Source organism: Microtus oregoni, unplaced genomic scaffold, assembly GCF_018167655.1.
Source record: "Microtus oregoni isolate MIOR12 unplaced genomic scaffold, Mior012 000062F_ref0000492, whole genome shotgun sequence".
Lineage (NCBI taxonomy): Eukaryota > Metazoa > Chordata > Mammalia > Rodentia > Cricetidae > Microtus > Microtus oregoni.
In genome coordinates, this window is record NW_024543872.1 from 8,939,712 (window position 1) to 8,966,597 (window position 26,886).

General features: G+C 50.4%; 2 protein-coding genes across 2 annotated transcripts in view; one reads left to right on the forward strand and one right to left on the reverse strand.

The window, feature by feature from the left end:
* LOC121439626 (calcium and integrin-binding family member 4) overlaps positions 1–7,739 on the forward strand; it is a 57,365-nt gene extending 49,626 nt beyond the window's left edge. Inside the window, exons 5-7 of the mRNA XM_041640156.1 lie at positions 4,465–4,574; positions 5,324–5,412; positions 7,607–7,739. Of these exons, the coding sequence (XP_041496090.1) occupies positions 4,465–4,574; positions 5,324–5,412; positions 7,607–7,637 (230 nt within the window). The 3' untranslated portion in view covers positions 7,638–7,739. The remainder of the gene's footprint in view (positions 1–4,464; positions 4,575–5,323; positions 5,413–7,606) is intronic.
* A 1,951-nt stretch (positions 7,740–9,690) lies between these two features.
* Positions 9,691–26,886, reverse strand: LOC121439564 (protein FAM166C-like). The gene is made up of 4 exons (XM_041640077.1): positions 26,813–26,886; positions 13,855–14,125; positions 12,285–12,397; positions 9,691–9,835 (listed from the first exon to the last, which is right to left on the reverse strand). Exons 1-4 carry the CDS (start codon positions 26,884–26,886, stop codon positions 9,691–9,693), a joined length of 603 nt encoding a protein of 200 aa, XP_041496011.1.

The following is a 26,886-nucleotide window of genomic DNA, read 5'->3' on the forward strand; positions in this document are numbered from 1 at the left end:
TACCATGAAAATCTTGATCTTCCTGCCACCACTTCAAGAGTACTGGGATTAAAAGCCAAGTACCATCAACCCCAGCTCCAGACATCTGTCTCGTATGGAGTATGTCCACAGACAGAGGTACGGACCCCATGAAAGAAGGGAAGGCCTGGGATAGAGTGAAGAAGTTGCCAGAAAGCCAGGCAGCTTCTCTGCACAGCTGCGGAGCAAACCTCTTCCTTCCCAGACCTGAGGTTTATTCATCTGTGTCCATGAACTAAAGATGACTGCCCTCGTACCCACATGGCCTATAGATCCTACACCGAGCAACTGGCCACAGTTTCAGTTTCTCAGCAGGCGCTGAACGGCTCAGCGAAGCCAATGATCTGATACCATGGCTGGAGGATCAGCCTTGTCCAGTCACCTATGGTCAAAAGAAAAGCAGAGTCTCATGACTAAACATGGCCCCAGAAGACATTTCTCAGAGACAGAAAAAGCTGGGTGTTACATCTCTTGCCTGAAATCTAATCTCTGCACTCAGGAGAGAAAGCTGGAAGAAGCAGAAGTTCAAGGTCATGCTCCCATACTTAGTGAGTTCAAGGCCAGCTTGAGGTACTTGAGGCTTTGTCTTGACAGAAGGAGGGAAGGAAGTAAAGGAGAGAGGGAGAGAGGGAGAGAGGGAGGGAGGGGAAGAAGGAGGAAGAGTGCTCTACCATCTTCCCATGGTTTCCAGAGCCTAATAAACAAAGCCCCCAAAGCCCATCAGAACAGTAGATGCCCACAAGCGTCTTCCAGACACAGGGCCAACATTGCTTAGCTTTATAAACGGGAATTTTCAGTGCTCAGAGGTCAGACTGAGTGGTTGGGGTCAAGTCAGGACCAGATGACACTCCACTCCACCCCAGTGTCCTTGTATCTGTCTTCATCCGTCTCCAAGCCCCTAACACACACAGTTATTCCCCTTCCCCAAGGACAACAAGCACAAAGAGATTTCAAAAGTTCAGTTAAATCTTCAGTATAAATAGATGCCTGGGACTGGTGCCCCAGCCTGCATTCAGGACACCCAGACAAATCAGAATTGTCTTTGGGTTCTGACAATTTGTGACCATAGGCAGCCGTCAGCTTAGTGTGAGACAGAACTCCGGGATGCTTGCGTCTAGTCCCTAGTACACAGAAGCTGCCCAGTAAGTCTGAAGTAAGCACATAAGGAAGGAAGAGGGGAATTAAAGGGAAGAGCAAAGAGGCAGACAGAGGAGACCAGTGTGTTGGTAATGCTCATGGTAGGGGATCTTGTGAAACTCCAAAGACCTCTTGATGCTCTTGACCTGATGACTCCGGGTAAGGTTCAGGAGGGGACCAAAGATGTGGATCCTCTGGCCCCACTTACACCTCTGAATCAAATCTCCATCTTAGCAAGATACACCCCTTGTGCCCCCACCAATCTCAGCCTCTGAAAAGTCTAGAAAGCCATGCATTAGCCTCCTGCCTCCCTAACCTGACTGCATACTCCAACCACCTGGGAGTTAAATCAAAGCGAGAAACAACTTGATGGAATGGTATCTCCTGGCCTCCGGGCTTTTGCAAAGCCCCCTGGGCAGGTTTGGAGGCTCCTTCTCTAGCTGGCTGTATTACTGTATCTGTTAGGATTGTATCCAGCTACAGGTAGCAGTGTCCCTGGTTATAAACAAACAAACAATAAACAAATGAAAGGAGAGAGAGAGAGAGAGAGAGAGAGAGAGAGAGAGAGAGAAAGTCTGGAGTCAGGCAGTCTAGAGCTGGACTGATGACTTCGGAAAGCAAGCAAGGGCCCAGAATCCTTTATGCTTCCTCAACTGTAAAGTCCTGGTACGAGACTGTTGTCCTGTGCCCACAGACTTCTCATCTTTATTCCAGGCAGGGAGAGTGGTACGGAGGGAATGGGGGAAAGAATAAAAGTGAAATCCACATTCAAAGACACAAATAAGTCAGCTGTTCCCAAGCTTTCTTGGAATGCCACCAAGACACTTCAGTTTATATTTCCGGGGCCAGAATGATGTCATGGGCCACCCATGGCTGCAGTGGAGACGGGAAAGCCATCCCTGTATGTTCATCTGAACCCCGGGGTCATCTTGAACAAGAACTGCTTTGAGAATCTCTCAGCAAGGCTACAGCACCTTGAGGCCTGGAACTCACCTCCTGGACACCAGTTTCTGCCCCGAGGGATATTCTGGCCTCGGTGTGATCAGTGTCACCTCTCTCCATACCTTCAGGAAGATTTATCAATCGTCAGAGACCGATGTCTCGGCCACGCCTTTCTAATCCAGGTGGCACCAGCTATGGCTTCTCAGGCAGAAAGCAAGTTGCAGGTTTTGCCACACCTTCCTGAGACCTGAGCCAACAACGTCAGGGACGTCTGTGGCTAGGCGTGGCCGCCGAGGAAGCCTAGGGAAACCACTGAAGCTGCCATTGGTCTGCGAGCAATGAGCTTTAGCTCGTTTCGTGGCAAGCACGTTTAGGAGGGGCTCGGAGGCTAAACCTTAACCAATCCAGTTCTCTAAGCTTACAGTGTGAGGCCCGCACACCCACCCGAGGGGTCGGTCACAGGCTGCGAGTTCTAAGACGGCTGCGTTAGCATAGACTGGGACCCAGCCAGGGCGCAGACTCCCCGGCCCTAGCCCTTTCCCAGACTGCTCTGCCCTTGCATCCCCGAAGGACAGGAACCACCCAGGACTACGTTTACTCTAGCAAATGATTCTGTTTTCAGATGGCTTGGGACCAAAGCCATGTCATTTTCTGTAGTCTCTGCATACGGGAGCTAGGCCAGCAGGATGCCTGGGCACACTGCAGGGGCTTGGGAAGAGGCTGCAGAGGAGCTTCTTACCGGCAGTGTGGTGTCACTGCGCCTGCTCGGTGCCTCCTTCGGGGGGGGGGGGGGCTCCCCACCCCTTTCACCTGGTCCGCTGATTCATGTCCGGCGCAGGAAGAGCGCCCAAGATCAACTCAGACTGGGGCTCTAGTACAGACCGAGAAATACAGTCAGGGACGTACCTCGCCTTCCATATGCACTTTCTGCCTTTGGGGGCAGATAGTTCTTGGATCTGCCACAAAAGGACTCTGCGGTACCAGCAGACGCTGGGCCTCAGTTTCCCTAATAACCCACTAGCTCTGTTGGCCATTCTTCAAGGTGGGATGTTACAGCCTCTCAGGTTTTCATTTTTAGTACTTAACAATGAAGCACCTGATGGAGAATTAAGCCCTGGCTACAGCTAACAGGAGTCTTCTGTATTCTAGACTCATGCCAAGGGATGGCTATGTATTTCTCATTTAACCTTCACAGTAGAGAGGTACAACTATTGTACCCATTTTACAAACAGGGAAACTGAGGCTCAAATAATGAACTGGGATTAAATATATATCTTGTGGAGAAGCCACAAGTGGTTGTCCACAGTGGTCCTAAGGCTCTGTAACACTAAGGATCAAGGCTCCTCTTTCCCATTGCTTTGCCTTCTAGTCCCATGGTGACCTCATTGTCTCAAAGACCTTCCCATAAGTCACTTGCCCTCTTCTGCTAATATGTCACTGGGCAGAGCTTAGCCATTTGGCCACCTCTTGTAGCAAGGAAACCTGGGAAACTGTTTTATTTGGATGATCCTCTGTCCAGCTAAAAATTAGTGATTTTCTGTGGTAGAGACAGCTGTGAGGGGTAAAGAGCCCAGATTTCCTGTAATGTCTAAATGGTGGAGTTTAGTCATGTCCCCATCACTTACCAGGTCGAACATTCATTCATTCATTCATTCATTTATTCTTTCATTCATCGAGACTCCACTCTGTGCTGGGCACTGTCCTCAGAATTAGGATGGCAAGCTGTAGGGAGCATTGCTCCAGCCCCCAACTCAGTGAGCGAACAGCTGGCGTCCTTGAAGCCAGCCCATTAGCTGCACGAGCTTCAAGAGAGCTTCAAGAACCTCCGTGCACTTCCCTGAGAAGCTAGGACCTGCCTCCAGGTCCCTCAGGCAGCTACCACACAGGGACAGAAGCATGGGATGATGCCCAAGGCTTTTGGTCCCAAACCCAGGCCACCTTTCACTCTTCTACTCTGACCATAGACTTGAGTGTGCGGCCAGGCCAACCTAGCTGGGTTTGAACTTCGCCCTCCCATTTCCTGGACGTCTGGACAAGCTATGTCACCCCTGAACCTTGGTGCACTCTTGACAAAAATAAGACAATAGAAAGGTGGACAGCGAGGACCCAATGACTTAAAGGAGAATACATCCGAGCACACAGTAGGTGCACAGTCGATGTCTATAATTACTGCTATTATTGTTGCCTTACTTGTCTTACAGCTGGTCCAGCTGCTTCACACCTCACCCCCACAAGTCAGCGAGCTGCGCCCCCTCGTGTCCTAGATTCTAGACACAATCGGAGCAAGTGGACACTCCGTGGCCTCCCAGAGGCTGATGGGAGTTGGTCCCATGAGCCCGGGACTCAGCCTCCGTGTCCTCTCTGCAGATTTTAACGAGAACGGCTTCATCGACGAGGAAGACCTCCAGAAAATTGTGCTGAGGCTGCTGAAAAGTGACGACGTGTCTGAGGATCTGCTGATGGACGTCGCGCACCACGTGTGTATCCAGAAGCGGAAAGGTGGGGCCCGAGGGGGCCGGTGACCACACAGAGCTCCAGGATACCAGGCCATCTTCTTGGGAGGGGATCCAGGGTCAAGCCTGGAGTGGGCTGCACATATTCCCCGCCCCTCCCCGGCCAGCAGCCGCCACGGGGGATGGGCAGCACGTGGTGCCTGAGAAGTGGGCACACAGTGGAGAGAACCCTGCCTCAGAAGTCTGTTCTTCCAGTACAGGCCTTCTATCTTCCTCCCTTCCCACCTGAGAGCCTCCCACTGACAGGGGTCACCGAGGGCCCCCGGGCCTACCGCAGCTTAGCATGAGATGAACCCATCGCAATGTTCCCCTGCTCACATTGCTCAGCAAGGCATGGGCACAGCCCTGAAAACCTAAGATGGGGCACAGGCCCATGAGCTCTCAGATTGTGAGAGTCCCTGAGGATTTCAGGGCTGAATGGTGTCACTTCCTGCCTGACTCGGGCTTCTTCCAATGCGGGGCTCATGCCTGTGTTTGGCTGATGGGGTGAGAGGGGACTACTGTCTTCAGTGCCACATTGGTGCTGGGGGCTGCTGAGGAGACTTCTTCCAAAAGGCCAGCCCGTGATACCTCCTGTACCCATACCTTAGTACACACCACTCTGGGGGGGGGGGCCCTGAGACACCTCCCATACGCTAGTTCCTCTATGCTGTCTGTCTCTCCATCTTCAGACCCATCTCCTGGGGTTATCTCTGCCTCCTTCCTTCCACCAGGTCCTGAGCGAGTCAGATCTGGATAATGACAACATGCTGTCCTTCTCCGAGTTTGAACATGCAATGGCCAAATCTCCAGATTTCATGAAGTAAGGCACTCTTAAGGGGAGGGGCTGTCCAGCAAGGTTGGAGGCAGGGAAGGCTCCCTAGTCTCCGCTGGAACAGTGCCATGTCTCTGTCTTGCCTTGAAAGTCATGAGTCTCCTGGCCTCCACTGATTCTTTTAGAAGTAGTGAAACCTAAGTGTCTGAGAAATCTGCCAACCTTGGGGAACCAACACAGGAGACGACAGGATTTCAGGGTTTGCAAACCATACGTGGGGTTGGCACAACCTCAGAGACATTACTCCTAATGGCCAGAACATCTGTGTATATCTCCCGGTACCTACTGGACTTCAGATCTGACCTGTGTCAGATACACTATTTCCAGATACACTAGAAGCTGGGGGGGGGGGGGGGGGGGACGTTCAGCAGTGTAAGGATGCCAGAGGAAGAGCTGACAAAAGAAATGTCACAAGAGAAGCAGCTAATTCTACCTGAGAGCAGAAGGGACCTCACTGATTTCTGCTCCAGCCTCCCTCCAGATGATGGCCCTCTGTATTCCCAAGGCTGCATTTGTCGTCTTCCGGTCCCTTCCAGTTCGGAACAAATGCATCCTCTCCAGAGGTAGTCCTCGTCATGACTGAACAGTCCGGCGAGAACAGCCTTCCTTGTGCTGAGTCAGCATCCCGTGATGCGTCTGGCACACTTGCTCCTAACACTGTCCCTTGATCTCACAGACAAGATGATTTTGATGAGGAGGAAGGATGGTGACTCTGGAGAATTTTACAAACCAACTCAAAAAAAAAAAAAAAAAAAGGACAGAGCAGGGTTGAGCAGGAACCTTGGCAGAAGCCCAGGCAGCTGCATGTCCCCCCCCCCCTCTCTCTCTCCTTTTCTCCAACCCATCTCTACCTCCATTAACCCTACTTCTCTACTCTTCCACGCCTACCTTCCGTTGCACACCAGCAACCTCTGGGTTGTCAGACACGGGCCGTCATGTGTCACAGCCTCCCAACAGTTTATGTTATGTTTGATTGAACTTCAGGGACCCTTAAGTGGTGTCTCAGCTCAACTCCAAATTTCCAGAGTGATTCTGATTGGCCCAGCTGGGCCCACACCTCTTCCAACCACAAGGATGGAGATGAAGGCTCCTGACTCCATCGTGACTACCATCAGAGGGCTGTGGCTAGGTCTCTCTTGGGATCAGTCCTCTCGGAGGGAATTCCTCTTCCTCCACAACAGCCCCACACAACCTTGGCACTGGAACCCTATTTGCCTTGTACCTGTGTCTAAATAGCTACCATTTCTTTCCATTGGCTCCGACACCTTCAAATGCAGAAACCTTTTGTTTTCTGGTGATGCTAAGAGAAGCTTAAAGAACGTTTAGGGGCTGGAGAAATAGCTTAATTGGTGAACAGCTTGCTATGCTATGCAGTCATGAGGACCAGAGTTTCATCCCTGGAGTCTATAGCAGAAGTTGAGTGTAGTGGCATATGCTTGCGATACCCAGGCTGGGGAGGCTGAGACAGGCTGGTCACAGGGCTCCCTGGTGCCAGCAAAAGACTTTGTCTAAAACCAAAAAACAAAAACAAGGTAGATGGTTCCTGAGGAACTGCACTTGAGGTTGCTCTTTGGCCTCCACACATGTACATGAGTGCACATACACCCTCACGGACACTCATACACATACACTTATACACACCCACGCACACACACACACTGACATACACATACACTCATACACACCCACGCACACACACTGACATACACATACACTCATACACACCCACGCACACACACTGACATACACATACACTGACATACACATACACTCATACACACCCACGCACACACACACAGACACACACTCATACACACCCACGCACACACACAGACACACATACACTGACATACACATACACTCATACACACCCACACACACACACACATTGACATACACACACTCATACACACCCACGCACACACACACTGATACACACAGAGACACATACAGACACACTGACACTCATACACACCCACGCACAGACACACACACACTGACACACATACAGGCACACACAGACACACACAGAGACACACACACAGACACACTGACACACATACAGGCACTCATAGACACACACACACACACACACACACACACGGTCTGAGTCTGCTGGGACTATTACCTACAGAAACAGGCCTGATGGGGCCCTCAAATATCTCTGGATTCTTCCTTCCAGCTCCTTTCGGATTCATTTCTGGGGATGTTGATATGGAGGTACCCTCTGGCCCAGCAGCCTCGAGGAAGACCACTGGACCTCCCCTGTGCCCTGGCATGGTGGAATCTGACTTGAAGGATGGCTTGTCCCTGTCCCTCCTTCGCCTGTAGAATGTTCACTAAATAAATAAAAAGAAATGTTTTCCCCAGCTCCGTCATGCCCACTGCCTTTGGAAGGCAGGTCCTGCACAGGGCGTTGGTGCTGAGAACTGCTCATTCTAGGACTCAGGTTTGCCAAAAACTCCAGGCAAGCCAGGATGGTGATCTTTTTTAGGACAGAGTTCAAGCCTCAACCCATGTCAGAGGAGAGGACCGAGCCAAATAGAACAAAGTTCAGAAGGAAAATATTCGACCTTCCCTCCTCTGGAGCCCACCCGTGACCCATCCTCTCCCAGAGCAGCGTCAGGGATGTGCGCATAGCTGTCATTCCAGCTGGCGCCTGGCTTCTCTGTCTTCCTCTCACAGAGAAGACATCTTGGCCCTGCTTGCCACACTTGGGCTCTGGGGATGGGACCATGTGTGACCAGCATTTAGGGCTTATTTGCTTTGCTATTCAGCCAAGCCCTGCCATGAATTTGGCCACTCTGGGGACACTTTGGGGTCCAGCTGGCTGGAGACTCGGGGACACAAGAGAAGTGCACCATGGGAACTTGTGGGAGCTGCCAGATGGGCTACCTGCTGGGCACGTGGTTTTTCTCATCTCTGTGGTCCCAAGGGAAGTAGATGAGCACGGGTTACACAGGAAGAGTTACTTTCTCACAGTGTGCACTTGAGTTCTGTCTTATGTCTTGACTCACCCGTTTGGAGGCAACAGACACCCAGTGCTCCATGAAGTCGCTTTGATCTAATCCAGGAGGGGCTGGAAGGCTGGGGGAGCCCAATGGTATAGCGCACTTCTGAGTGGAGATTTCCTCCCCAGAACCACCTATAGGGCCGCTACATCCTACTCTCTGCCCTGTTAAAGTCTCCCAGGAGGTTGGAAGCTGTCACGTTTGACCCTCAAAGGTCGCCTAGGCTTGTGACCTTGGCATCCACTCCCTGTGGCCAGGTTGTTAAGAGTATTTAGTTCCAGCTCACCCCTCCAGCTCTTCAATAAGCCCGTTGGGTGGTTGTGACACATGCCTTTAGCGCCAGCACTTGATAGGCAAGGGAGGTAGATCTCTGAACTCAAGGCCAGCCTGGTCTATGGAGCGAGTTCCAGGACGATGTTCAAAGAGTTTCTCTTCAAAAGATGCCCCACTGCCAGGCCCCTCCGAATCATAAAGACCCCTTCTGTCTCCACATTGGCTGTGTGAGAAGCCAGGACTGAGGAGCCGCAAAAACCTGGTTCAAATCTTGTCTGTGTCATTTATTACTGTGTGGGCTTGGGCAACTTTCTCAGCATCCTGAGGTTCCACATCTTCAGTGAGACGCTGTACTTACAAGTTATCATAAAGGTCAATTAAATAACACCAAGGCTCCAGGGACAGTTCCTTCCCACAAGTGAGGCTTATTTTGACTGTCAATTTGAGTGGACGAAGAAACACCTATGGAGTTAGTGACACACACCTATGCATACATCAGAGAGGGGGTTTGTGGAGTCAGTTAACTGAGGGTGGAAATCCCACTCAAAATGTGAGTGGCAAAATCCCACGGGCTGGGGTCCTAGACCGAGAAAAGAGAAAAAGTTGGCTAAGCGTGAACACCCAGGGCAGCTGTTTGGGAGCTGTGGCACCCACTTCCAGACGCAGGCTAGGTGTTCTCAATTATGCTAGTGAAAGCAGATGTGAGGTCTCCACGCCTGAGGAACCCGCCTGGGCAGACGCGTGAGCCTGACCTTTGTCAGATCCTCCAATCCCACCTGCCTCAACTTGGGAGCAGTTGGGTGGCCCACTGCAGCTAACACTGCATCTCAGCTAGACTCTCTTAGGCTTGGCCTCCCAGATGCGCAGGATGCATGGTGATAGGACCCAAAGGAGAGGCGGGTGGGGTGGTTGTGGCTGAAGATTTTATTTCAAGCAAGCCAGCCTGGTCAGGCCAAGGCTCCCTGGTGTCAGCCACCTGGTTTCAGGCTCTGAACTCGAAGTAAAGGTCCCTCCGTTGCCGCTCTTGTGAGGAAACTCTCTTCCCTGATGGGAAGGTCTGGTAGGGCTTCAGGTAGTCAGGGGACACTCTGAGAAGGTGCCACTTACTCTTCGGGCTCAGAGGAGGCCTGGGGGTAAGGATGGGGGCTGTCGTCAGGCAGTGTGCCTGGTGGGAAGGGTAAAAAGTGTTCACCATAACCCCATGTACCCACAAGGGCTTTGTGGCCCTGTGGCCATTCAGCAGTGTGACATCAGCAAAGTCACATGGACCTGGGTATGGATGCTGGTCCCATCTCCTGCTGGAAGCAAACCCATGTGACAGTGAGCTGCTGTTACTGTTACACTATTGGCTTTGTTCTAAATGAAGCTCCGCAGAGAAGGCAAGGCAAGGAGTAAACACTCAGCTGTTCTAGGAGATGGTAGTCAATGGTGATGTTACAGTAGGAATGATGGTGGTGATGGATGGTGAATGTGATGGCAGTGATGGTGGTGGTGGTGGTGATGGCAGTGATGGTGGTGGTGGTGGTGGTGGTGGTGGTGGTGGTGATGATGGTGATGGTGGTGATAGTGGTGGTGATGCGGTGATAATGATGGTGTTGCTGGTGGTGGTGATAGTGATGATGGTGGTGATGGTGGTGGTGGTGGTGATGGCGGTGATGGCGGTGATGGCGGTGATGGTGGTGATGGTGGTGATGGTGGTGATGGCGGTGATGATGATGGTGTTGCTGGTGGTGGTGATAGTGATGATGGTAGTGATGGTGGTGATGGTGGTGGTGGTGATGATGGTGATGGTGGTGATAGTGGTGGTGATGCGGTGATAATGATGGTGTTGCTGGTGGTGGTGATAGTGATGATGGTGGTGATGGTGATGGTGGTGGTGATGGCGGTGATGGCAGTGATGGTGGTGATGGCGGTGATGGCGGTGATGGCGGTGATGGTGGTGATGGCGGTGATGGTGGTGATGGCGGTGATGGTGATGGTGGTGGTGGCGGTGATGGCGGTGATGGCGGTGATGGCGGTGATGGCGGTGATGGCGGTGATGGTGGTGATAGTGATGATGGCAGTGATGGTGATGGTGATGGTGGTGATGGCAGTGATGGTGATGGTGATGGTGGTGATGGCGGTGATGATGATGGTGTTGCTGGTGGTGGTGATAGTGATGATGGCAGTGATGGTGATGGTGGTGATGGTGGTGATGGTGGTGATGGCGGTGATGATGATGGTGTTGCTGGTGGTGGTGATAGTGATGATGGCAGTGATGGTGATGGTGGTGGTGGTGGTGGTGATGGTGGTGATGGAATTCCAGAAAGGTAGAGACTCTTCAGGCTATAGAACTGGTCACTGACCTTCCCTAGGCACTTAAGATTAACTGTCTGGGTCAGGCATGGCACTGTCTTATGGACTACCAGGTAATTTGGTGAAAAAACAAGATCCAGTGGTCTGAAGATTCAAGAAGAACACATCTGGCACAATGCCAGGAGACCTGTCTCCATGGAGACACACTCAGAATCGCCTCATTAGAAAGAAGGTCAACTCAAAGGCTGAGTTGATGGTAGCAGACATGGGTCTCTTCCCAGACTAGGACCCCAGCAACCAGGCCACCCAGCACAAGCTCCTGAGGTCCTCTCTGGACTCAGTTTACCTGTTTATCCACAGAGAAGCACTTCTAGAGGCAGTGGGACAATGTCTGCAGAATCTATCGAATGGTGTGGGAACAGTTGCTTATTGACAGCTGGATGCTGAGGCCGGGGCTCTTGAGGTACACAGGGCTTATGGAGGGTTAGAGCCCCAAACCTGCCCACTGACCTCCTAAGAGCCCCTCCCCAGAAAAGGGAGGTGGGATGCAAGAGATGGGTGAAGAATGAATGGGCTTGGAGTGTTGCGTCTCTAACCAGGCACAACCCACCGCTCTACCAAAGCCACAGTCGCCTAGGAATAAGCTTGTGATCCCTTGAGTGGCAAGAGGAAAGACACCGCCTGGCTCACCTTACAGAGCAAAATAGGTCTGACCTGGAGGTGGGCCGAGGCTCTCCCAGATAAGCCCAGGCGTGAGGGCTAGGCTGTAACATGCTTTCTTACATGTTTTTACTTGGTTAGTTAAGCTTTTAAGATGTTTTCAAGTTCTTAGTGTGCAAGTAGGTTCCCAGAACAACCCAGACTGGGCTCCACAGGAGAGGGCGAGAAGGTGGGGGTGGCAAGCCCATCTCTAGTGGATGTAGTATCCCATTCAACCACCAGAGGGCAGCAGCAGCTCCAGGTTTAACTGGTGCAGCTTTGAGAGCAGGCCTTTGCAGAGGAAGCAGAGGGCAGGTTCCCACCAGCAGAGGCTGTGGAGTATGCACCTGGTCAGGAAAGCACTTCCTGATTGTGCCCACACAGGTTCCTGGCATTCTCCCTCCACTAGGTCCTGGGCCTGGGACCTTCTCTGCAATGCAACTGCTTCTGTACCACAGGCACCACAGGTTAGGTTGCTAATTGGTTTTGAGTGTTAGGGCTCTAGAGCTGGATGAGGAGTGGGTGCCCTGTGGATGTGTGTGTATGGGTGTTCCCAACAGGGAGGAAGACAGGGACACTCACAAGTCGGTGGGTAGGGGGTACCGGCTCTGCTCCTTCACAGGCAGCACGAAGTAGGGAACGCGGGGCACCGTGCCAGTCTTGTCCTTGTAGTACTGCCGCTGCTGTTGTACTGTCTACAGTTCAGTCAAAGAACACACAACGGGGTGTTACTGCATCACCCGTTCCCGGCTGTACCTAGTCAGGAGTGAGACGTCTCCTCCCATGCTCCTGGCAGAATCTCCAGGGATCCTGGGACTCAGCTCAATGGCTAACCAGATGTTGTCCTCAATGCCTCATGCCCACACAAGCATGCCCTAAGTACACCGCTGCCCACACAAGCATGCCCTGAGCACACCGCTGTCCACACAAGCATGTTCTAAGCACACGTACCCATGTCCACACAACCATGCCCTGAGCACACTGCTGCCCACACACGCTCTGCTTCTTCACTCCTGGAGCAGCTGTGTCTGCGAGAGTCAAAAGGAAAAGAAAGGCTGCCACTGACCCACTGAGATGATCCCGTAGCTTCTTAAAACCTGGGATTGGCTACTCATCCTGCCCCTGGGGAATGTCCTTCACTGGGACAAGTCCCCCGCTCTGGCATCAGGCAGTGTCTGTATCCTTCCTACCAGGCTGTGTGTGAGTGTGTGCGTGTGTGTGTGAGAGGGAGGGAGGGAGGTATGAGGGAAAATGCTTCCAAGAACAGGGCTCCTAGATTTAGCATGAACCAAACCCTCTTTCCAACCAAGTCCTGTATGCTGTGCTGCACTGGGAACACCTGATGAGCCAGGGAAGCAAAAGTACCAGTGGTGTGGCTAGGTCCCTTTCATCCTCATCTCTTCATCTGACATTTTGGTCCAATGTGGGCTAAGGATGACCTGGGGCACACTCTAAGGGGAATGGGAACTGTGGAGGGTGAGTGGGTACCAAGAAATTTCAGTGGAGCCTTTGATTGTGTATGATTTTCCCTGGGGTTTGTTTTGGGTCTTTTCTTCAGGGAAGAAGTAAGAAAGCTGGCTAGTTTCACGTCAGTTTGATACAAGCTAGAGTCGCTTAGAACCTCAACTGAGAAAAAGCCCCCACCAGTTTGGCCTGTAGGCAAGCCTGAGGGGCATTTTGTTGATTGGTGATTTATGTGAGAGGTCCCAGGCCTTTGTGGGTGGTGCTGTCTCTGGTAGGTGGTCCCAGAGCAGCCACAGGGAGCAAGCTAAAACATAGCATTTCCCCCCTGGCTTCTTGCTCCAGCTCCTGCCTTCAGGTTTCTGTCCTGACTTCCTTTGATAGTGGACTGTAATATGGAAATGTAAGCCAAATAAACTCTTTTCTCCCTAAATTGCTTTTGTTATAGTGTTTTATCACAGCAAGAGAGACTAAGACAGGGCCAGGGAATCAAAAAAATAGAGGGAGTGAAGGAAGGGGCTGGAGTTTCGTTGAAGGTTCCCCAAGTCCACTGACTGTGGACAGAGCAAGACAGAACCACAAAAACCCCTGGACTACGGAAGATCTCCTTGGGCCCTGAAACTTTGAAAAAGGCACCCCCCCCCCACCCAGCCATCCAGGCCTTTCCAGGCTGGGGCTGCAGGCAGCTCACCTGGTAGAAGTTAGTGATCTCGGAGTTGCGCCCTTTGTCCAGGTTGAACCGCGTGTAGATGGGCATATGCAGCCAGCGACCCCAGTTCTGCACTTGGCTATCCAGCACCAGGGAGGGGTTAGGGGAGAAGATGGTGGGAAAGCGGCCTCCACTGAGGAGTGCATAGCTCTTCTCCAAGGCTGCATTGCGGAGGTCCTGGAAGTACTTGAAGGTGGTGTTGCCATATGGGGAGCCGAAGGAGGAAGCCACACCGGGGACATGGCCTTTATACCTGCAGTGACAGTGGGGAGGGGTGGGTGGAGGAAGATGCAACTTCATGACAACCATAGTAGCTCTCAGACAGGCCCTTGGCAACTGAGGGTTCTTGTGTCCCTCGGCTGTGAAAGGATTCTTAAAGAGCACTAGCCTGCTCAGCTCTTTGGGGGAAGGTCACGTGAACAGGCCTCTGGGCGGCTTCTTTGGCACAGAGGGGTTGGCTGGGTTGCTGTCCTCCAGACCACAGATCTCTGAACCTCTCAGGGGGACTACGGACAAGTGACCCACACACAGATCCCCCAGCTCTTTAAGGACTGACCAGGAGATTCCAGGGCTCTGTCTAACCCTGGTCTTCTGCAGTCATCGCATTATAGGAGACAGGAGAAGCTGGTGGGCTCAGCAGGGAAATGCTGTGTGTGTTTGGTTTTCTGCAGCACAGGCCTGGCTGGGTCTCGCTCCCATGAGCGAAAAGTTCCCTAAAGTTGTTGCACCTCCAACTAAACTTGTTTTTAAGGCTAAGTAGAGATGATTCCAACTTTATTAGTTTTAATTGAAGAGATTGGAGTTGGAGAGGTTGGAACGTTGCGGGTCCAGAGCCTAATCACATTCCATCCCGGGCTATCAATAGACCACTAAAGAGCCATGCCTTGCCTGCCTTTGTGCCCGGCCTAACATCCAGTGACTAATAGGTAAAGACAGCTTTGAGGGCATTAACTTAAACCCCTATTTTCTACCAACCGTAAGAACGCCATCAGATAAGATGTGGGGACTGCAACAGAGGACACTTGACCTACTCCAATGCATTTTTAAAGGGTCTTGATTTGTAGCTTTTTTTTTATTCTGTTTCTATTTAAAAACAAAACTTCATCAAGCCATTATCACGTTAGAACACGGAATTCAGGGTAACCTAACACTGAGTTCCGGGCCCACAGGCACCCATATTTGGCTCTAGAATAAGCTCTCTCCTCTCCTTTGAGGTGAGAGTTGTGTTGATTTTAAATTCTTTTTGAAAAGGTCGTACATGAGTGCTAGATTTCCTTCATGTCCATCTGCCCCTCTTCCAACTCCTCCCACTCCTTGTGGTTTTCAGGTTGACACCCCCATGACCTCACGAGAGGCTTGTCCAAATGACCTGGGGGACCTGACCAAGGATCTGTGGTGCCAAACACCCTAGAACAACTCTTTTGATGCCAGGGAGGCCCAGCAAAAGGGACAGAAGATGGGCTTAGCGACCCTTCCGAGATGGAAGACCCTTGGCTACATGAGACTTACAGAGAGAGGCTGCCCAGCACATCAGACAGACTGAAGCTTTCCAGTCTACATGGTCCCTATCGCCTTCCAGTTCTCACATTCCAGCACCTGATTCTCCTTCGGGCTGCTCTTGAAACTGCTGATAATGACCTCCCCTCTGTTAGTGCAGAGGACATCTCCTATCCACCCTGGAAAAGTCACTTTTGGTTGCCCTGTTCTTTGTATCCACTTCCCTGATCATTCTTTTGAGTCTCTTTATCCTTTTCCATTCATCTGAGGGAGAGACAGAGACAGAAAGAGACAGAGAAAGCATACATGTGTGGAGGTCAGAGGTCAATGTTGGGTTCTTCTTCCATTGCTCTCCACCTGATTTTTTGAGACAGGGTCTCTCACTAATCCAGAGCTTAGCTGGTTGGACTGGCTCTCTAGTGAGCGCTGTGAGCCCCGCAGACTCCCACTGCTCAAGTTATTGATATGTTCTGCCGTACTTGGACTTTAAGCTTTTATGTGTGTGCTAAGCAGCTGGACTCAGACCCTCAATCCACCTGTCTTAGTCACTGTTCTACTATTGCTGTGAAGAAACTCCATGAGCAAGGCAACTCCTATAAAGGAAAAGTGTTTAAATGGAAGCTTACTTAGAGTTCCAGGGGCTTAGCTCATTATCATCAGTTGCTGAGTTACATCCTGATCCATAGACCGAGAAGAAGAGAGAAACACTGTGCTTGGTATGAGCACTTGAAACCTCAAAGCCCATCCCCAGTGACACGCTTCCTTCAATAAGGCCACACCTACTCCAATAAGACCACACCTCCAAATACTTCTAATTGTGAGGATATACTGGATCAAAAAGCAAGATCTAAAACCAGCAGGACAAACTCCAAATTCTGCAATTCCATGTCCGGTATCAAAGCATTCTTCCGCTCTCCAATTCCTTTCTGCTTTGTTGACTGCAACACACTTCTCTATTGGGCTGGTCCCACAACCAGTCGGCAGTTCTTCTTGGCAGACATCCTATATTTCTGGCATCTCCAACATCTCGAGGTCTCCAACAAAGTCCAGCCTTAACTTCACAGCTTCACACAAGGACCTCTTCAGAGAGGCCTCCATACAGGGACACCCTTGATGTACATCTGGCCTCAGCAGCTTTCCTTAGCCGCAGAGGGAGATTCCGCAGCCCCTTTCCTGTATGTTCTTTGGTAAACCCAGAACTACACAGTCAACGCTGCCAAGTTCTTTTGCTTGTCGGGACTGGAACTTGGGCCCTTTTGTTCCATTGCATGTCTATCCGTTTTCTGTTGTTGATGGATTCCTTCACTGCTTAAACTTTCCTTTAATTCCCTCTCACAACCTCTTAAGGGCTGGGGTTCCTTTGGGGTCTGTTCTGACACACAAGCCATGGCCTTCACCATAATCTAGCCTAGGAGTCCTCTTCAAGCACAAAGTACACTACACATCTCCTTTGGTCCTTCCAGAGTGTGACTTCTCACGCCTACGTTGCCCACCAGTCTGGCCTTAACTCCATGAAGAGTTCCCCCTAGCTAGGGACAGCTTCCAGGTGAAAGTGTAGACATCTACCTCTCCCATCCGGCCAGGCATCCCATCATCCCTCCACCTGGATCGCTTAAGCTCAGCCATATACCCTTCATTGAAACTTTGGCCATAACACCCTTGCTCTCCTAACTGTGCTCAAACCTCTGTTCCTTGAATCCATTCCCACAATCCAGACATGGCACTGCCCAACATCAAATCATTGGTGAAGTAGTTAAAAGCCTACCCCCCTGTATCCTCAAGGTCACCTAGTGTCCCAGGCCTAAAGGACCACTGTGACTCTATAGGTGACATGTTCCCTTGCTCTCTGTGCCCTCTCTTCTTTGCCTCCTTCTTTTCCTGGGTCTCCTGAAATCAGGATGTCAGCCTGTTTATTCCACTCCCTCCTGTGAATCATTGCCTTCTCCCTCACTTTTTTTTTTTTTTTTTTGTAGCTTGGCTGAGTTGAAACTTACTACATAGACTAAACTGGCCTCAAACTCAGATATCTTCCTGCCTCTAGGTCTTGAGTGTATTACCCTGCTCTGCTTCCCAATACTAAATGGTTCCTTAAGACTTGTCAAATACCACGCCTAAGAGCTTCTTCCTCTTCCAGGTCTAAATGGGTATATCTGTTCCCTTTGCACCCTAAAGTTCCCTCCATCACCTGTGCCTCTTTCTGTGCTGTTCAGAGTGCTACCCCTCTTAATGCCCTCAGATGGCAAGCTTCTCAGATGCGGGATGGGTTTGTGTTTTACATATTTGAGTCCCTGGTTCTTCATAGTTGATTTGGCATGTGGGGAGAAAACAAGCTGTTTATTAAACAGGGAGAATGATGAGCAGATAGAATATCTACAGTAGCTGTGATGGACACAGTTGAACCTAGATTATCAAATACCAGAAGGCCAGTGACCATGTTCCTGGGATTTCCAATATATGTCCTAAGATGACAACCACTCTCCATGAGAACTGATGGCCAACCACACACCAGGGAAACCCCAGTTAAGCCCTGGTGGTACAGGGAACTACAGCTTGTCTGTTTCTACATTCCTGACTCTTATCAAGACCCAAGAGGGCCCCTTAGGCCTCTCTGCCTCTTTACAATGAATGCGGGCCTAGAATTAAGCAGTAATACATGATTTCTTTCCCTGCATTTTCAGAAAAAAAAAATGCAAGAAAACCATGTAGAGTGGCAAGCAGACCTGCTGCTTAATTTCCATTGTGATCAAAATATCTCAAGTTCCTCCGGTTCCTGGTCCCATTATTCCCTCCAGTGGGCCTGCCTGGTAACAAGGATGTGCCTGGCTCAGAGTGGCATGAAGTAGGCCGCAGAGGTGGCCAAGCTAGGAGATCCCGTCACTGGCTTCATGGGTCTCTCTCCAGCCCTTCCCTCTATTCTTTGACTCTATGGGCTTTTGATACTTTTCTATCCACTCCATAGCCCTTTCTTCTGGATCCTCCTGGACTTCCAGCTGACAGCCATGCAACCTCTGATACAGAAACTGAGGGCTTGGGAGTCTTTGCTGACCTCTCCTGAGAGCCTGTGTGGCCACCATGGCCACTTCTGGAAGACAGAATCCTCCTTTCTACCATGGTATACCCCACCTGTGTCTGGAGTCTACCTTTCTTGCCTTCTGTTTTCCTCAGCCTCTGCCCTTCCTTCCTGCCATCTTTAATGTCTCCTTCTCTCCTCACTTCTGACCTCTGCCTACAGATGTGCCCTAGTCTTTTCTGGACTGTGAAGTTTTGTCGGAGGCTTTGCTGCCGCTCACATCCTACCATTTCTCCTTCTTTCTGTCTCCATCTCTCTAAAGAATGCCCCAGAACTTCTATCTTTGTTTCTTCAACCCTGCTCTTTCCTGACTCTCTCAGTTCCACTTTTGTTTCTCTACTGGTTGAATCAAGTCCATCAATGTCTTTGGCTCACACTGGCCCTCTGCTACATTCGTGCCAATGATGATCCCTGCTTGGAAGGAAGAACTTTGAGAAGCAGAAGCAGAGTTCCTGAGATGTCTCATGCTGTAGAGAAAACCTCCTAAAAATGTAGTTCCAATAAGCTGCAAAGTCAAAGACAACAGGTATGAAAGGGAGGTCTTGCTTCACCTTTCCTTAGCTTCAGTGAGACTAGAGCTCCGTGACTCTCTTGCTGCTATGTTTTGCTGCTATGAGTTGACTGGGAACGTCGGGATGCTTATAGCTAACTTTCTCTCCTCTTCTTTGAAGGAGAGACACATGCTTTGCCTCACCATGCCAGAAGCCCCAATTAAATGTTTGCCTTATAAGAATTGTCGTGGTCATGGTGTCTCTTTGCAGCAGTAGGAACCCTAAATAAGACGCCACACCAATATCAAAGAAAGAAAAGAATGGAGGGAGGGAACGAGGGAGGGAGGAATGTGGGTCGTAGAGAACACTCTGCCGGAAGCATGCCTTGAGACTATGTCACCAGCCAGGTGGCCAGTCAGTCCTTTCCCAGCAGGAAGGTGTGAAAATAAAACAGTCACGGGCTCTCCCTAGAAGAAGAGCTGAGTGACAAACCCTGCCAATCAAGAGGTGATTCAAAGGAAGAACTAAGTTCAGTCAAACAGGAACTCTGTGAGAACGAGGGCTGGTGATCTTCCAACCTATTCAGGAACACGGCTAGGAATAGCAGCCAGGTGAGCGCTGCTTGCAGAACAGAAGCGAATGTTATAAAACCTGTCAAGGCAAAAATAACTTGAGCAACCAAAATTGAAAGGTGGGTGGAGGGGAGATGGGAGCGCACCGAGAATGTCTCCGCACAGTCAACCCATGCCATCGAAAATGGAAATACCACCAAAGGTACACGGCGTAATGACTCTGTCAGCCTCTGTTGGCTTTCACTCTCTGGCTGCCCACCCCCACCCCCACGCACCCCAGGATCTTGGAGGGATTAATATCTTTTTCTGATGAGTTGACATTTATCTAAATCTGCCTGATCTTCCCTTTTATTTAAGTTTCCTTCTCTTACATCCTAGTGAGATTAAATTTCACACTTTCATTTCGAGAGAGAAAATCAGGGCTAATTGTATTCTTTTACAAAATCACTTTTATGTGGCTTCACATCTGGCCCCTTTTTCAGGCCTAAGGTAGGGGTCACCAAACGGTAGCTTTCGGTGTTCATAACGCTCCCCAAACCTCTCTCTGCCTTCCTCTCCCCAACACTTATGCTCACCAGGACAACCTCAATTCTCATAGAGTCTTTCTTCAACCAAGTCCCTCCCTCCCCCCTGCAGTCAGGTCCATCTCCTCTACCGCCACCACTATAGTCTGTGTCCGGGTCAGGGCAATCTTCCTCACAATGGCCCACTTCCCTCCAGACACCCAGGCCTAGCAGAGTTGCACGCGGTGTTGCACCCTTAGTCTCTGATGCCATCAGCAGCTCCTCTGCCTGCAGGGCTGCTCTTCTGCCCCCAGAGGATTTGCCACCTTCTCATTTGGGAAGAACTAGTACTCTAAGCTGCCTCCCTGATCTCACCCTGCACCTCCCTGTGAATGTTTGCCTCTGGGATTATCATCCTTACATTTAGACTCAAATCCACACCGATCCTGGTTAGTATTGTGTTTCATTTTGTCAACTTGACACAGCTAGAGTCATCTGGGGAGAGGGAACTTCAACTGAGAAAAGGCCTCCACCAGATTGCCTGTAGGCAGGTCTGTGGGGGTACTTTTTTTTAAATGAGTGATTGATGTGGGAGGTGCCACCCAGGACAGGTCATCCTGGGTCATAAACAAAAAAAAAAAAAAAAAAGGCTGAGCAAGCTATGGGGAACAAGCCTGTAGCAGGTCCTCCATCGCCTTTGCTTTAGTCCCTGCCTTCGGGCTCCTGCTTGGCTTGAGTTCCCACTTTGACCTCCCTCCATAATGGCCTGTGATTGGGTTTGCAAGGTAAATAAACCCTTTTCTACTCAAGCTGCCTCTGGCCAGTGTCTTAACACAGCAATAGAAAGAAACTAAGGCAACAAGTGTCTACCTCTGTGTTCTTCCCGAGCCGCACCCCAGCCCCAGCACTCAATACATGTCCATAGGAGGAGCGACAAGTCCTGGTCGCTGGGGGCCCGGCGTCCCTGGCCTGTTCTAAAGGGAGTTCAGATTTCCAACGCACATAGAGCACCCCGCCCACAGGGCACTGGGCTCCTCAGAAGATAAGAGCTGTGGAAATGAGACTTGCCCTTAGGATTCTTCTCCTTGCCTCTCCCCAGCTCCCTGCCATCCTCCTCCTTTGCTCCCTGCCTTCCCACCCTCGCTGAATGCCAAGACATTTGCATCCCAATAGAATAGAAGCCCCCTCCTCCGCAACTCTCTTAAGTTCTGCCTGGCTTTCCTTCTCAATTCACAGCTCTGCCAGGTGTGTGCCTGTGCACGCATTCTCATTAGTAAGCACTCTGAGGACACAACAAGAAGCTAGGCGTGTGTCCCTTGGCTGTACCTGGATGTGCGGGCTTTCAACAGACCCCACAGGACTCCATACTAAGACCTTCTGCTGCCCTGTTTCCGTTGGCCCTTTGACAGAGGGGAATGGCAGTGGCGCAAGCTCATCTCCTACCCACCCCTTCTTCTATCCTTGACCACTCATCTGCCCCCACGTTCCTCCATCTACCTGCATATACAAGCTAAGAGATGCTGAGCCAGGCTCCCGGGCCAAGACCACAAATGGATTCTAAGGCCCATTGTGGATCCCTGTGTGTTCAGGGAGCAATCCCATCCCTGCCTCTTAACAGCACTGGCTGGCCCCATAGCTGACATTAAAATTAATTACCATGAGCATCAGGGATCCCTTGAGCAGCCTTATTAACTAATTAACTTGCTACATTCGGCGTGTTCCCATTCCGCGCACAGCCTCTTCTCTGCTGTACCTTCCACTGAGGATGGAGCTGAAGGCGTCCTCCCACTCCACCCCATCCCCTGGCAGAACCTGTGAGGGCTCCCCACTGCCTATGGAATTAAGAAGAAAGCAGGCCAGCTTTGGCGGGGGAGGGGGGGTCCCTAGCTGTGGGCCTGTGTGAGGAATCTTGCCAACCTTGTTCTTAACTTTCCTATAGAAGCTTTCACACTCTAGCCAACTAGACTGCTGCTTTGAGAACACAGAACCTCCAGCCTTTGCTTTTGCTCAAGCCCTCCCCTCTATCCAGAGGGTTCCCTTCCCCTTTCATCCAGAGGGTGCCACCCTTTTCATCCAGAGGGTTCCCTCCCCTCCTTCCCTTCCTTCCCCTCCCTCCCCTCCCTCCTCCACGATCGATCATATCTGCCATTCCAGGAGATGCCAACTACACTCTTTTTCTTAAACAGTGCTATGAATTGAACCTGGGGCCTCATGCACACTAGGCAAGTGCTCTATCATTGAACTAAATTCCCAACCCAAGTACTCTCATGTCCAGGAAGCCTTGAATGATTGATTCCAAGGCCCTGCTCACCCACTGTTCAGCTGTCTATTCCTTGGCCTGTCCACATTCTATTGTATTTGAAATGGCCTGAGCCCTTCCACTGTTCCTATTTGTGCTCCTGCCATTCCTACCCTAAGGTGCTCTGTAAGTGTTTACGAGACTGAATTGACAAGTGGGGGCTTGTTTTAGAGAGCCCATCTTTCTCTAGGAAAGGAGGAGAACCTCTGAAACAAAGTCTGGGTTTCCAGGCTCCAGATGCTCTGTTCTCATGGCTCCTTAATGTCCCGGCAGGTGTAGAAGCACCGATTACCTAAGTAACACCTCAGATTAGCTCAGGCCTGAGATCTAAGGAGGAGATGGCCTTGGGCAGAGGTGCTGAGAGAAGGCAGGTAAAATGGCTTCCCGGAGGACCACAGCAAATGAAAACAGGCTTCCACGGAGATGGGACTCCCTGAAGGGCAGAGTCCAGAGGAGGAGAGTGAGGTTTCAGAGTCTGATGTCTGCTTGGGGGCCACCTATACATGTAGCTGAGACGAGAGAATCACAGAAGGTAGCTGCCCACTGGCCTTAGTCAGATCCCGCAGCCTAAGGCTGAGCTGTCAGAAGGTTGCACGCTGGGAGAATCTTTTTAAAAAGATGCTTAGACTGGGGCCTGCCCTGTCACCAAGGTCCTCCACTCTGGAATCACCAGGGAAGACTGGAAAACCTCATTTTGTGCCTTTACCTCTACATGTGTCCCAAGGAAGGATATAAACAAAAGCTCTCACATCTAACATGGAGGACCACATCCGGTTGAGACAGCCCCTGTTTCATACTCCGCGATGGACTGGCCCATCTTGGAGGCAGCACCTCCATGTGCTAGGCCTGCCTTGAGCCCTGCCCAACCCTATCCGCTCTGTTCCACCTTTTCTCTCTCATCCCAGAAGCCATAGGCCCCAGGGAGCTGGCAGATGAGAGAATGGTTGCTAGCACTTGCTTGACTTGGCCTCAAATGAGTGGTTGCAAAAATTTCAGCTATGGCCGGGCAGTGGTGGTATACGCCTTTAATCCCAGCACTGGGGAGGCAGAGGCAGGCGGATCTCTGTGAGTTCGAGGCCAGCCTGGTCTACAAGAGCTAGTTCCAGGACGGGCACCAAAGCTACAGAGAAAAGCTGTCTTGAAAAACAAAACAAAAAAAAAAATTCAGCTATGTATCTGTGCTAAAAAGCCTAGTTTTAAACAACAAGTGAATAAATCACCAGTGTAAAAAAAATTGAGTTATTTAAAGTTGTAATTAAACAAATGGTATGAAAACTAAGATAATAAGTGTGCAAACAGTCAACACAGAGTGTATCATCTGTGTTCTCTAGTTTTTATCTGTGGAATTTACAGTGCAGACGCAGACAAGCCTCCTATTCCAGGAAAATTTATCTGTCCAAAAATCTCCAGTTATTCAACTCTCTGTATTCACTTTCTTCCTATACATATCGGCTTATGATAAAGTTTAACTAGAGATTAGCAATAACTAATGGTGTAATGAGATAATTGCAACAATACACTAATAAAAATTATTTAAAGCTTATGAATCATTTGTCCCTGGAAGCTTCTATTCTTATTTTCAGACTGAGTTGACCTTGGGAAACTGAAATTGCTGAAAGTCGATATCCCATGTGGTGGTGTGTTATCTCACACCTTCTCAGATTTAGAGCCACCATGGTGATATCTTGAAACTAGCTACCTGGAGGGTTTCTGACACAGATCCAGGAGAATGCTACAAACCCATGCTTTCTTCTCTGGAGTGAGCTTCAAGAAGAAGGTTGGGCATGAATGAACGTACAGAGAGCCTAGGCGTGCTGGTGGAGGTGAAGGGTCACACCTGACCTGCAGCAGCGGGCAGGCCCTCACAGGAGCTGGTCTTAACCCTTCAAACGGTTTATGGTCCCAGGGCCTGTGAACCAAGAGTTCTCTGCCCAATACAGTGCGGCACCTAAGCCAGGTACATACAGATAGCATCTACAATATACAGAAGGTGTCTGGACAATGTGCTACTTTGAAACAGCAAGAAACAAAACAGGTCATCTTGACAGCCATCCGAATACTGTCATCATCACCATCATCATCATCATCACGATCGTGATCACCCTTCTCTTCCCGGCTGCCCCCTGTAGCTTCAGGCACTGAGCACAGCAGTGTTGTAATGAACAGCAATAGATAACAGCTACCTAGAGCAAGGCTCTGTGAGCATCGATTTCCTTTCCTCTAACTTGCACACGCATCTTCATTCATAGATAAGGTAAGTAGAACAGAGTGGGGATGAAGACTTCCCCAAGGTGATGGAATGATAAGGGCCCATTCAAGCCCCGGCTGGCTGACTCTCTCACCTTCTACTCTCTTCCCTCCCTGCCCAGTCAATGGGGCCTGTGATGGACTCCAGGAAGGTTCAGGTAGACATTGGGATAAAGCAGAATATTGAAGTCATGAAGGTGCGTGGAGTGTCCCTGGACAAGAAGCTTATTCCTTCTCTTGGTGGCTATGAAATCTTTTTTACTGATTAATTTTGGGGAGATGGTGCTGGGTGTGTCATGGCCAGTGTGCAGGGGTCGGAGAAGAACTGTCAGGAGTATGTTCTCTTCTCCTGCCACCACGTGGGTCCCAGGGATTGAACTTGGATCATCAAGTTCCTTTACCCATTGAGCCATCACACTGGGCCTTAGAGACCTTACCATAGAGGGGCTTGGAATGGACATATCACAGTGTGAGCCTAGCACACAGCTGGAGATTTACGGTGTTACTGCCAGGTACCAGAGACCTGGCTCCATCCCAGCTCTTAGAGATCATGCATAGGTAGGTCCCCATGGCCATATCTGAAACAGCAAGAATGTGGGCTATGAGAGCTGTGTGGTCCTCACCAACCAAATATTCTCTGCCTGTGGATAAAACTACAAAGGAAGTGATTTGAGTGTCCGAGAGAGACTGGCTGTTCTTTAAAATCTGTGATTAATGTTTGAAAAAGAGCAGGAAAAAAATAATTATCCAGGCGAGGTAGGGGATCCTGGATTCCTTCATTAAGTTAACAGAATTGCCAACGAGGTGTAGAAATACCAGATGGCTTACTTCGTTCCTGGTTCATGGGGACCCTTAATGAAAGCACCCCCTCTCCCAGCAAGATCTTGACAAGAAAGCAGCAGACATAGACTCAGCTGCTCAGTCTAGTCCAGGCTAGTGAAGCCTCCTTTATGGCCACTCGTCATGACTCTTTCTAAAGGCATCATGGGATAGGATGTGGCTTCAAGGGAACTGTAGATGAGCAGTATGCTAAGAGAGGCACTGTGGGGGCTGCCCTGAGATTACAGCTCCCACAGCCTCCAGAGTGAGGGAATAGTGGGGCAGGGCCGCGGGCACCCCAGGTCTTGCTCAGCAGGCAATAAAGAACCAAGGGGTCTGATGGCAGAGGCTCTTCCAATAAAAGCCTGTGGAGGCTTAAGAAAAATAAAGTATCAATGTATCAAGTCATACCTCATGACAGACACCCAGAATATGGCAAAACCACTGCTAACTATGGCCACAAAGATGGATTTGAACTAAACCTTATGTATTTATATGAGAGCCAGGCCTGGTGCCATGGGCTTCTAATGCCAGCGCTCAGGAGACTGAGGCAGGAGCATCAAAGGTTCAAGGACAGCCTAGTTTAACTCAAGAGCGCAAGGTCTGTCTAGGTAAATTCATGAGACCCTATCTCAAAATCTAAAGAAAAGAAAATCTAAATAGAAGGCTGGAACCCCTCAAGAGTAACCTCTCCCCTTATCTGTCTGTTTTCCCAGGATCCTAGAACGCCTGGCAATGCCCCATGAGCACCCAACATCTTTTCCAAGTGAAGAAAGAATGAACAGGCAAGCTCCAAGGCGAGCTGATCAACACTCCTGGCTTGCCTTTGGGAAACTCCCATGCTTTTGTAAAACCACTTCTGTCTTGCGGCAGTCAGAGCAGCTTTGGAGCTGACTGAATGCCAGAGAAAGGCCCCGTCCACAGACAGGCCGGATGGAAACTAGAGCCCCAGCCTCTGGTTGCAGCTACTTCAGCGTGTGCTGTTTCTAAAATTGATGGTGCCTTGTTGCAGCTTCTGGAAAACAATTCAAATTTTATGCAGAATAGGCTGTGTTCTGTTGAGGCTGGGGGTTTCCCGTTTGCAGTCTGCTCATCTTCCTGGAATACCCAGCATGCCCTCCTACTCCTCCTTACATTATTCCTCTGCTGCTCCAAACACGCACGTTTTCATCTTTTCCTTCCTCACTCTGGCCCCATCCATAGCAGATGGGATCATCCCGAGCTAATTCTCAGCCATCAACTTCTCCAGTCCCATCACCTGCCTGCTTGTTGTTATAGCAGAAAAGTCATGAAAGCCAAGAAGGAAAAGTGGCCAGATGGGGTTCCTTGAAGTCCCCCAGATTGGGAGGGCGGAGCATCGGCGTCCTGGCAGGTGTGTGCAGTGGGGAGGAGGAGGGCTCTGACGGGCAAGTTCAGGTGTGCCAGGGTGCCTGGCGGCTTACCCGGGCATGAGGGCGGGGGGCACGAAGGCGGCATTGAATTCGGTCAATAGTGTGCCCGCGCTACGGGAGGCCAT

Excerpts from the sequence above, each read along its gene's own strand:
- LOC121439564 (XM_041640077.1), bottom strand. The coding sequence starts at position 26,886 with ATGGCCTCCCGTAGCGCGGGCACACTATTGACCGAATTCAATGCCGCC. Across the intron at positions 14,126-26,812 it reads CCCCCCGCCCTCATGCCCGG|GTATAAAGGCCATGTCCCCG; the intron begins GTAAGCCGCCAG and ends CTGTCACTGCAG. Across the intron at positions 9,836-12,284 it reads TACCCCCTACCCACCGACTT|GCCTCCTCTGAGCCCGAAGA; the intron begins GTGAGTGTCCCT and ends CCTTACCCCCAG.